The 12,652-nt window shown below is 43.6% G+C and overlaps 1 protein-coding gene across 3 annotated transcripts in view; it reads left to right on the top strand.

The window, feature by feature from the left end:
* The window catches only part of LOC148513755 (uncharacterized), a 34,795-nt gene extending 23,182 nt beyond the window's left edge, over window positions 1–11,613 (top strand). For 2 of the 3 annotated variants that reach the window (XM_088481405.1, XM_088481404.1), the window contains exons 6-10: window positions 4,592–4,811; window positions 4,909–5,056; window positions 7,264–7,446; window positions 7,536–7,678; window positions 9,483–11,613. In XM_088481405.1, coding sequence (XP_088337531.1) covers window positions 4,592–4,811; window positions 4,909–5,056; window positions 7,264–7,446; window positions 7,536–7,678; window positions 9,483–9,570 — 782 coding nt within the window. In that variant the 3' untranslated portion in view covers window positions 9,571–11,613. The remainder of the gene's footprint in view (window positions 1–4,591; window positions 4,812–4,908; window positions 5,057–7,263; window positions 7,447–7,535; window positions 7,679–9,482) is intronic. The other variant, XM_088481406.1, reaches the window with a different exon arrangement.
* Window positions 11,614–12,652: the final 1,039 nt, after the last annotated feature.

Genomic DNA, 12,652 nt, shown 5'->3' with positions numbered 1-12,652 from the left:
AGTGTGACACTTTTGTTTCACACAATGCATGTTCCTTTAGCTAAGTGAACTCTGTGACCTCTCTCTTCAAGGACACTGATGGCTATAAGATTTGTGCCTATATCTGATACATTATTTATTTTATTTATTACCAGTTATTTACACACACATTCCGCAGCGCTTTACAGAGAATATTTGTCCATTCACATCAGTCCCTGCCCCAGTGGAGCTTACAATCTATATTCCCTACCACATGCACACACACATACACACTAGGGGTAATTTGTGTTGGGAGCCAATTAACCTACCAGTATATTTTTGGAGTGTCGGAGGAAACCGGAGTACCCGGAGGAAACCCACGCAAGCACAGGAAGAATACACAAACTCCACACAGTTAGGACCGGAGTGGGTATCGAACCCACGACCTCAGTGTTGCTAATTATTGCCCCAACTTTCAGGTGGGCTTTAATTGATCCAACTTTTGAAGCTGTAAGCACTTGATTACCAATCCCTTTGTCTGTAATAGGGTCACAATTGGTTAACGTGGTGAGCCATTCCTTATTACAGCTGAACTTAGCACTTGACTCGCATAATACACATTCTTGGAACTGCAGTAATTCCACTCTCACTGTCTGTGGTTATCTGTGCTGTGGTTTCCTCAAACGCCACTACCAGGAAGTCAAAGTCAGGTGTTAAATTCTGTAACTTTGCTGTAGCGATCTCTTCATTGTCTACCTGCACTCCAATAGATGTTAACTGCTGAGTAACTGACATAATGTAGTCACTCATACTGCTGCATTCACATAACCTGGTATTGTGTAATACACATCTTAAATTAATTTTCCTCATGAGACCTTCATCTTGGTATGCTGTCTGCAATGCTGACTTCTTCCCATATAGAGTACATGTGTTGTTCTACACATAAGCCTATGGTACCCATGGCTCTCTCTATGGGCTCTATTTAATACAATCCGCATTTTGAATGCAGATTGTAGTGTGATATTACCGACTGAATTTGCATTGCAAATCACAGGGATTTACTAAAAATCCCTTGCAGGTACAGAGCTTGCGATAAAGTTCTGTCCCTGCGAATACCCTCCGCAGCCTTATCACGGTATTTTTGCAAAAAATACCATGACAAGTGCCTACGCATACACCAACCGGCCGCCACTAAGCCCCACCCCCAGATGCTAAGCCCCGCTACCCGCGATACCCCCTCCCTAATTACACCTACCGGTGCTCCGGTGATGTCCCCTGCGATCCCCCCCGCCGACCAGCTGACCAGAGAGGAGACATCACCGGAGCCCCAATCACTGGTCCCTGGACTTAGCTAAGTTATTTTATTTTTTTTTACTAATTTTCTTTTTTTTTTACAGTGTATCAGCGTATGGTCTGTTTAGACCACACAGCTGATCACTGGGGCCGGCTCTGGGCTCTGCCCGTTAGAGCAGAGCAGGAGTCCGGTAACCCGGGAAGACCCTGCATAACGCCACCTCCAGGTGGCGTTATTATCACAGGGCTTTCCCCGGTATTTTTTCACAAGTTATATTTAGTAATTTTGGCCAGATCGCATTTCCCATTAGAATTATGGGAAATGCGATCTGCTTACTAAAAATAAGTGATAATTAGGGCTTGGAGTAGAATTTTACTAATTCTACTCCAATTACCCTTTAGTAACTTTAGGTGATACTAAAATAATGTGAAAAGGGTGTGAAAACACCCTTTTTCACTTTTATTTTAGTAAAAATAATGTTAATAAATAGAGCCCTCTGTCATGTTGGCTTGGATCTGCACCTGGTTCTACAGTTACCTTCCAAAACCTTTCACATTTCAGTTGCATTTCCAAAGCAATCTTCCATGTTGTGTAATTCTTTTAGCTTGATAACCCCATTATGAGTGTAGCTCCTGTATCTATGCCACTTACAGACAAAACCTGTGCAGCTTCTGTACACTAATCAGGTTGGGTATGGGATTCCGGCGTTTGGGATCCCAGTGGTCAGAATCCCAATACCAGCATCCCGACAGGGTTAGCATACCGACACTTGTTGCTCAGTATCCTAACCCTCTCCCTCACCTACCTCCATGGTGCCTGAACCTAACCTCCCCCCTAGTGCTTAAACCCAACCTCCTCGCACCCTAAACCTAACCGTCCCCCTAGTGCCTAACAATAAACCCTAACCCTCCCAATAACCCTGCTACTTTCCTTCGGGATTCCAGTGGTTGGGATGCCGGCACCAGGATTCTGACAGATGTCGGGATTCTGGCGCCGGCATTCTGAGCACCAGAGTCCCAGCGGTCGGGATTATGACCACATCCCCTCTAATCAGCTACACCGCTACTATACTGCGCTAGAAACACTCTGCACTGTTTTCACTCTGTGTCCTTATGCAGTCTTCACTACACATGTGCTTAAGTTGGCGTCTGTATGCTGCTCTTGGCGTCCTCATAGCTTGTATCTCTGGATCTGTGGGTGCCTGGGCCCATAACCTGTTGGAAATGATGCATGTGCAGGTGTTGATATTGCAGAGTTATGTAGGCACACACCAGCGGATGACTCAAACTATGAACAGCCCTGTTACCTAACCAGCCTGAACTTACTGTAGGTTTCCAGATCCACTTAAAGGGAAAAGTATTTAATAATGAATTTTATATTATACTGTTACTATAGGAGATGGTGACAGTGATCGGAGGTCATCGGTGGTACTTGTACTGCTGCTGTTCTTGTTAAATAGCTAGTGAGGTAGCTACTCCTGGAAACCCCCCAGTAATAGCCACCACTGACGGTAGCTTTTGAGAAATTGGCTGAAATCTTATATCTGGTGGAAACAGATGTTTTTGCTGGAGGGAAGGCTTTCTAGAGTATCATACATAGGTATCTTACATTAGAACTATAATGCCCAATACAGTCATAATATTGAACCATTATTTTCACTTTTAATATAACGTAAAAAAACAATGTTTTCAAAACCTTGCTGCATCCCAGTGTACTCCATACTGAGGATTAAAGCTCATGAATGCTGCAGGCAATATTGAAATTAATGTAAAAGATTGTCAGAAATTATGCTTGTAAAGGTCCATTTGCTTACATTATTAAAAAGGTGAATAAATAATTCATAGTATAATAAAAAGGATGTACTGTACTGTAAAATTAAAATTGTTTTGGTGGAACTGGTTACAGGTCTTTGAAATCCTCCTGACAAAACATATATAGGGCGAGATGTATTAGTGATCGCCTTTATAATAGGGATGTGCAAGCTCGGATTAGTTCGGATTTTCCCGCCAAATTCAGATTTTTCCCGCCAAAAATCGGGTCTCAACAAGAGGCAAAACGTCATCTTTTATTGACAAACATCATCATTCCTGGACAAAAGTCCACGAAAGATGATGTTTGTCCATGAAAGATGATGTTTTGCCTCTTTCTGAGAACAGATTTTTGGCGGGAAAAATTTGAATTTGGCGGGAAAATCCTAGCTAATCCGAGCCTGCACATCCCTAATTTATAATGCGTTATTTAACGGACATCTTTGCCTACTTACATGCTGGAATGTCCACCGGAAACCTTTGACATCTTCTTGCCGGGACACCTCTAAGATACCCAGCTTTCCCGGTGATGTCTTCACCTCCGAGTTTATGACCTGGGTGAAGTAATGTGCAAAGCAGCCATAAGGCTGCACATGCGCTAGTGTCCACTATTGTGGAAGGGTACTTTGGATCCCAATCCGGGCCTTTTTGCGATAAGAAGCCTAAAGGCTTCTTTAGGCAATGTCATCTACTGTATAGATGGCATTGCCTATCGGGCACAAACTCTGTAAAGTTAAGCTTTCCAGATCTTGATGCAAACAGGGACATCAAATCTCTCCAGTATCCGCTGTGAACCTTTTAATACATATGGGGATCCATTTGTATTGCAGTAAATTTCAGAAAATGTCATCGATACATCCTACCCATAGGTACATAATTATTAATTATCGGGCTTCATAGCTGATGATTATAATTTGTTGTCACTACTATTCGCGACAGTAAGAAATTAGGTTTTGCCCAAATGTAGTAAAAAGCATATGCAGGGACAGGGGTTCTAAAAGGAACCCATCCCTGTGATGTGTTAAAAGTGAAATGATCATTAATATGATCACCTCTCCTTTCTTCCTACCATGCATGTACTATTTGCTCATCACGCATGTGCAGACGACCATTGCGGTGATTTCTGCAAAGTGTAGCCCATCGGCTACAGCAGCTAATGCCTTTCCGCAGCTTATTAAATCAGATAGCCTAGCAGCTTCCATAGAAACCTATGGAAGATATCAGAGACATCTTTTGCTTTCCCTTAGAGTTACATTCAAGGGGATACTTCAAAGTTGCAGGTACACTCCCAAAATGGGTGTTTTAGGGCGATAGCCTGCATATATTATTTGATAAATAGGCCCCATAGTGTCTGGCAGGGAAAGGAATGGACACACCTCTTATTGACACAAGTGGGGATGCAAAGCCCTCATATTCTCATAAAATATGATTTGTAGAACATTTAAAGGGATCTGACTTCTGTACTCTCTCAATCACACTCCTTGTACAATGCACAAGTTAATCTACATTCAGCAACATTACTTTTGTCTAGGTGAACATTACATGATGACAACAAACAAGTCTACTTTCCACCCTCTGCCTTTGGAAAAGGTAAAAGAAACCAAGCAACCTCCTCTGAAAAAAGTAATCAAACGCCCACCAGCGAAGCTGACGACCAAGTATCAAAGTGACTTCTCCATAAGTCACCCCATAGAACCAAGCAGACCAGCCCCTCCACCCACAGACAACCTGGCCGTAAACCCGTATTGCAGGTGAGTATAGCTGGAGCATGTCTACAGGGTATAACTAGTTGGCATTGATGCCAATAATTATGTGAGCAGACATTGTCATTTTTTTCTTGGTTATCAGTAATGACTTTCAGACTGTTCAGAGAGAGATGTTCCCTGGCTGGGATCCTTTGCTGCACCCTCGGCCTGAGCCAGCCCATTTAAAGGAGGAGTTGACTTCCATGGATAGAGAGCGGGGAGGACAGGTAGATGGGATTACAGTTACAAAGGTAATATTATATGTATAAAGTATTTTGCAAGGATAAAATAAATTGATAGTCACCTCTTGTTTTTCATTATGTTCTGGTCCATATGGATCTTTCTAAGCATCCTCACATAAGCTTCATATTATGGCCTACCTGTTCGCTTACACTCAGATACATATCCTTGTTATTATTATATTTTATTTGTCATCTGCCATGGTGCACAACAGTGTGTACAAAGCACTGAAGTAGCACCACAGACACAAGTAGAGGGAACGAGTTGAGCAACTTGCTGTAGCTAGAGTCAGCAGGCAGTGGTGAGCGGCAGAGGGCACAACAGCTCTCAATGATCCTGCATCCAGGAGTCAGAGTCGCTGAAAGAAGAAGATGAGACACAAGGAGCACTGGTGGTAAGGATAGTGCAAGGAGAAGAACAAGAATGAAGAGTATCTGCCCAAAAACTTACATTCTACAAGTATGGGGTAGACAGTTGGTGAGAATCTGGGAAGTTGAGCAGGAGGAAGGAGTGAGAAAGGACATAAAAAGAAGGCTGGCAGGCTTTCATGGAAAGATATATATGAATACACTGTTTAAAGCTGGGAAGACTGGAGGAAAGCCAGGTGAGGGAGTGCGCTCCAATGGGTGGCACCGCAAGAGATAATATTGAGGAAAATATTGGGGGAAGTGACTAGAGTAGAGGGGAGGTGGCATTTGGAGTAGAAGAGGGTTGAAGTAAGTGTGGACAGAGATGAGGTTGGAGATGTAGGTGGGGAGGATGGAATGATTAAGAGCTTTGTATGTTAGGGTGATGAGTTTAAACTGGATTCTGAAGGGGATAGGTAGGCAGTGAAGGAAGCAGCAGTGGTTGCAGAGGGGGGAGGCAAATGTCATGTGGCTGGAGATGTGAATGAGACTGGCAGCAGTGAGGATGGATTGGTGTGGAGAGAGGCAACATAGAGGAGAACTAGTGGTCAAGGCTGGAGATGATGAGTGCATGTCCTAAAAGCACATCAAACACTGGACTTTTCAGAGCAAGTCCTGGTTTTGTAAATAAGGGGGACAAAAGATGTAGTGGTCCCCCATAATTTTCACAACCAGCACTGGACTCAGCAAGCCGGTCCCGGTTTTGGAAATACGGGGGGAAAAAAGATGTAGGGGTCCCCTGTCTTTTCCAAAACCAGCACCTTTAGTAACCTGGCGGTTCTCACCATTGAAGACAATGGTGAGAACCATTCATTGGCTGAGAGAGGCGGAGGCCAATGAATGCTCAGCCCAGGAATTTCTAAGAGAAATGCTGCGGCTGAGCTCAGTGAGCCTTCAATCAGGAAGTACCATCCTTACTTATGTTCATGGGTCAGGACTTGGCTTTTTTTGTTTTAAGAAGATGTGGATGCCTACATGGACAAGAGGACGAGTCCAGGGATTGTAGGTGCGTATGTGTCAGTGTGAGTGGGAATGTAATAAAGTTATACTTTCACAGTCTGTGTGTCTTGTGTTTATTTATTTTAATATTTCTTTTACAGGTGAACTAGAGGTGCCAGCGAACCCTTAATGCCCCACATGCTGGTATTTGGGGTTCTCCAACTACCAGCATGCGGGGGAGGCTTGCTGGGACCTGTATTTCTCATGTAAAGGACAATGTTATTATATCTAATTTATACACAATCGACCAGGGGTGCCGGGGATAGCCCTGGGCTATCAGCCTAGTCCTGTGGTGCCCTAGAGAGGGGTAGCCCTTTATTGGGGGTTCCCCACTTCCCCAGGGATCCCCAGCCTAGGCTAACTAGTGGTCAGATATAATGCTTTTGCAGGGGGACTGGGTGAAAGGGTTCCCCTGGATGTGGCATTACACCCCCACATGAAAGTGTCCTGTGGTCGTTTTGGAAAATACGGGGGAACCCTACGTCTTTTGTTCCCCGTATTTTCAAAATCAGGAGCGGCTCGCTGAGCCCAGTGCTGTTTGTGCAAATTACGGGGGACCACTATGTCTTTTATCCCCCACGTAATATTTTTTTAAGTTTAACACTTTACAAGCTTTTTACACACTGATGCATGCACGGATCTCACTGAGCTATTGCTGCATAGGACAACTTGCTGATAGTGCCACAGTTTCCCCATCTTCCTTACATATCCAACTTTCTCTTCTTTATGAATATTTTTCCTTATGTTGAACCAGCTATATTGTTTGTCTGTTACTATGTTCACATACATGTGTACCATATGTATTGTTTTAGTTGGCATTTCTGCCACCTGAGCTACAGCCCTTGGAGCCAGTCAGACGACCGCGGTCAGTCCTCCGACCACTAAATGCCAGGTTTGATGGTACCACCCACAGCAGAAGTGTGTTCAAGGATTGGGGCGTTCAACCTCGACTGCGGTGTGGAGATCCCATGGGCGGTGTCTCGCTGCGACCTCTGGTGAGGCTAGAAATCACTGCACGCACTAAAGGCAATCATTATTACTGTAACTCTGTTTGTTAATTTTATTTCTCTACTGCTACCCATAGGTAAAGCTTGACAGTGAGACCACAACAGGGACAACATTCATATATAAAAAGGGGGAGCTGGTGAGGACCTGCAAGCCTGCAAAGGACAACCTAGAGCTAACAGGAGATAGGGACTTCTCTACAGTACACAAGGAGACATACAGGTATAAAGACAGTGTCTAATTATTGGATGTTAGTCCTGACAACAATTGGCCAAATGCCATAGCATCAGTGCTTTTTGTCTATGAAAAAGTACTAGTGCTATGTAAAAAGGTTCCGATACCCAAACTCACCTCCAGCTTGATGAAGGACCTGGAGCCAGGTGTCTTCAGGTCTATAAAGCAGCTGGTACATGCTGGTGATACAAGTTCCAGGCAGGGTTGTTAAAATATACCAGCGATGAGGGTAGACAAACATCTTGTTTCTGGAAGAAAAAGTTCCGAGCAATGGGTGCCATCAGAAAAAGCATTAGTGTGTATAGAAATAGAGGGAAGAATATCTTCTAATCTGCCCATACAGTAAGCCTATGTAAAATACCTCAATTGGAGACATCACATGAAACCTTTCTCAAAAGCAATGAGACCGCACATACAAGACAAACAATGTCCAATGTGAAATCACTATCAACCCCTTTGTAATGTAGTATCCTATCACCACCAGCGACGGGTTTCTCTGCCATGAGCATAACACAGAAACCCAGCAAGGACCCGGCAGTGCCTGGAAGACATTGCTGAAGCATGGAAAGGTGCTGCCGGGTCCCGACCGCATCGCTCTCGCCATCTAATAATGGCGAGAGCAATGCGGTGACAATTAGCGGTAATCTAAGATCACAGCTGTTTGTTAAAAACTGAAATTATGACATAACCTCTTCAGCGAGTGCTAATGGGGTTATGCATCGTTGTTAAATGGGGCCCTCAAAGTGTAATTGCTAGAGGTCACTGAAGCATAAACACTGAAATATGTGAACTTATGTTTTTTATGTTAAGAGCTATAGGGGTCTATTTACTAAGCAGTGTTAGGAGACAGAGTGAAAAGTGATAAGAAAGTGATAAGGTGCCAGCCAATCGGCTCCCAACTGTCATCTCACAGGCTGTGTTTGAAAAATGACAGTTGGGAGCCGATTGGCTGGCACCTTATCACTTTTCTCTCTGTCTCCTAACACTGCTTAGTAACTGGACCCCATAATCTTGTACTTCAACTTTAAATCTGATCTTCTATAAATAAAATAGCCTGGCTGAGAGGGTTTTTACTCTACAACTTGCTTGAAAACATGGATCAATGGTTTTGTCAGCAATCAGTAGGAGATGGCTGAGAAGGGGAGGCAGCATCCAGTCCTAGCAGATACTCACAACCAATTATATTCTGCTCTTCACTGCGCTGGAAGCTGCCTCCACTTTTCAGACCTTTGCTGCCAAACTCTTGTCAAGGAGCGATCAGCTTTTCATAGGGACACTGTACATACAGTGTACACCCCCTCTAAGTGGCCACAATCCTCCTACACATTACTGTAAATACTGGAATTCTTCTAGTATTACGCCTGGAAGACACCTTTCTGTGCTGCAGATAAATGAGGTAGCCCTGATCAATATAACCTTACCTTTTCTGCTAGTCATCAATGAGCCATCAAATACTCAACAGAGCATTTTACAGTGAGTGTTAAAGGGCCTATGGATTAATAATCGCAGCCATGCCGCAATCATTATTAGTCTACAGGCAAATTTACTAAGCGGCGGGTTCTAAACCCCGACGGTTTGGTGGCGGTTTGCCGGCGAGTTCCAAACCCCGGTGGTTTTGGCCTTAGTAAATCTGCAGATAGCAAAACCGCCACCAAACCGCCGAAGTTTAGAACCTGCCGCTTAGTAAATTTTGCCCTACATTTTGGCAGAATTAATCATGAAATATAGGCTTGATAAATATGCCCCTTAGTGTTTTGTATCACAGTCTCTCCATGTCTCTGTTCCCCTATAGGACACCAGCACTGCCTCAGTGCCGCATGCAGCTGTACCTGGAGCAGCAGATGGGGCACAAGCCCTCACAGCTCCAAGCAAGCCAATGAGGAAAGGAACAAGCAGACTAAGTGAGGAGATGGCATCTTACTGGTCTTATTGCATACTTCGAGGAACCATTGTCTGTCCACATTCTCTTTATATAAATGGCATACAGTATCTGGAAACTCTCCACACATAAGCCAATGGTTATTAATACCAATAATGAGCACAAAAGGTCATTTTCAGTTATCCTAAATGTAATAGCATTTTTTATAGTACATACATACATGCACAGTGGGAGCCAGGATGGGCACCCCCCATCCAACAGCTCCCATTGCTAGGGAGACAGATATAGCCTAGTCCTGCAGGAGAGGAGGACTAAGGCCAATGGGAACAAGCATAGGGGTGGGACGGAACAGTGGCAGGCTTTTGCGGGATAGAGGAACAGAGAAGAAAGCAGAGAGGGGGCAGGATGGGTCAGCGCGGGGAGCGGAGCTGAGGGTGGGGCAATGGTCAGGCACTAAGGTGTCCCTTTACTAGAGTGTGTGTGTTTATATATATATATATATATATATATATATACATACACACAAACACACACTGGGTCTCCTTGGTTTGTTCCCCCTGCTCCACTCCACCCCACATTTCTGCTGCTTTCGTTGCTGCAGCTACTCATCTTCCCCTCCCATACTTATTTGGCCCCAGTGGTTGGTCCTCCTTTCCTAGTTCTATCCCACCTCCCTAGCGAAGTTGGAGCTGCTGGGCGTGCGCATTGAGGAGACGGAACAGACCTTATGAAATTATTTTATAGATATAGGCTATTCCAGAGGAAGGTGCTAGTCCAACATTAACCTAATTCTTTTTCCCCTATAAGCAGAACATAAAATTAAATATTATTGTATGAGTATATACTATAATATTATATAATATGTATATACTAATAGACAATTTTTACTCAAAGTCTTGTGTTTGAATCCACCCAGTACAATATCTAGAATTTGTAGTTGCACATTGTCCCTGTGACTACATACTGTATGTACTGTAGGTGAACTGGCTTCTGACCAAACTGACCTTTGTGTTCATTTGTGCGTGCAGTCATTGACTGGAAGATCTGGTAAATGAATTAACATTGATTGTAAAGTGCTGTGTAGTTTGTTAGCGCTGCATACAGAATAATTATAAAAAGAATGATATGGTAACACATTAAAGTATCACTACTCTTTATACACGTGTATAGACCTGAGAGTGCCATACGCAATGCCTGAGCAAAAAGCTGAATGGTTTTGCTTTATTTCAAAACTATATTTAAATTGTAATTTGTTCAGTCAGAGAATTTTTATTCCTTATCTACAGTAACAAGATCACTGCTAATAAAGTCAGTAGCACAGTTTAGTTCCTTGACTTTGCAAACTCAATAGATCATACAAAGCTTACAATATGTTGAGGTATGAATTATTTTACATCTATACATTTAAATGGCATTAGAATTCATTTTAACAGATTTTATCATTTGAAATGAAGGCAGCAGTCGTCTGTGTGTTAGTGTCTGTGGGTTTAAAATATATTAGGGCACTCTAGCTGTGAGTTCAACCTTTCAAGAGAAAGAAAATTCTTTATACAATATAGAGCAACCCCAAGTGGCAGAAAATGATATGGCCATATAACACGTGTGTATGTTTGCACCCATAACTTGTATATATTTGCCATAAAGGCTGACATACCAAGCAATGGAATTGTTTACCTAAGTAAATGCAACACTGCTTAATTTACTCTCAGCACTCAAAAAGATTGAACAATAAATGTTTGAAGGTGCAACTTAATAATACCTCTTTTCCACCAAAAACCCGGGTCCGACCTGGGTTTTCAGACATGGTTCCAACCCAAGTCAAACACCATTTACAGCACCATCAATCTGGGTTATTCTCAGGTCAGCCCCATTCACACTGAACATGGGTCTGCCCTGCTAAACTTGTGAGGTCATAAAAAGTGGTAGGTGACTGCTCCACAGCCATAAATCAGCGCATTTCAGGCATGACCCAGGTTGGATAACCTGGGTTGCACTGTTTACACTGCACCATTACCCAGGTCCATCCTGGGTCAGACCCTGGTAGCTATCTGGGTTGGATTGCCGGGTCACTTGACCCGGGTTATTTTTCAGGGACCCTTTTACACTGAGTTGCGACCTGGGTAGACACAGCAAAAACCCAGGTTTTAGCTCTGGTGTAAAGGGGGTATAAGTACCAATTGTGGTGTTTGTTCTGACTGCTGGAATGTTGGGTGGTATGGCCCGCTTATCGCTGGTGCGTATAGCAGTGCCAGGTTGTATAGAGGTCCTAAGCACACCCTTGGATGGCATTAGTTATGGTCAAGTCCAGATCCAAAATTTAGGATAGGTAAAGTCAGTATTTAAAACTGCAATATATCAAAGGATGTATATTACAGAGCTGAATAATATATGGGTCAATTCAATTAAGTGTCGAGTTTGCAAAAGTGAGTTTGCTTCATGTGCGCACCCAGGAAATGCGAGATTCAATTAGAAATGCCAATTCACGGTAGTTGCTGCGGGGGTGCTCAACCTTTCTACAAAATGCGACCTCGATGAAGGGCATGAAAAAGTGGGGAAACCATCATGAACCCCCAAAAAGTGACAACTGAGGTAGTAGGACCATATAGAAGGCTATTAGTGGCCGTAAGGAGAGCTCTGGAGGTTTTTAAAAAGCGTTAAATGCATGATTTCTGCAAAGTGTTTTTCATCAAATTAAAGTCTTTCCAGCATTTTCGGATACAGCAAAATGTCTGCATAGAAATTTTTCAGTGTTTTTATACAAGTATGTACAAAGTTGAAAAAACCCTTATGTCTCATCTGCAAGTTCAAAAACCCCTCTACTATCAATATACCTCCACGTACCTGTCCCCCGTCGTCTACGCCTCCACGTACCTGTCCCCCGTCGTCTACGCCTCCACGTACCTGTCCCCCGTCGTCTACGCCTCCACGTACCTGTCCCCCGTCGACTACGCCTCCACGTACCTGTCCATCGAGTACGCCTCCACGTACCTGTCCATCGAGTACGCCTCCACGTACCTGTCCCACATCGACTACACCTCCACGTACCTGTCCCACGTTGTTTACACCTCCACGTACCTGTTCCA

Source organism: Taudactylus pleione, unplaced genomic scaffold, assembly GCF_031769625.1.
Source record: "Taudactylus pleione unplaced genomic scaffold, aTauple2 ptg000270l, whole genome shotgun sequence".
Classification (NCBI taxonomy): Eukaryota; Metazoa; Chordata; class Amphibia; order Anura; family Myobatrachidae; genus Taudactylus; species Taudactylus pleione.
This window is presented reverse-complemented; position numbering and strand designations above follow the sequence as displayed.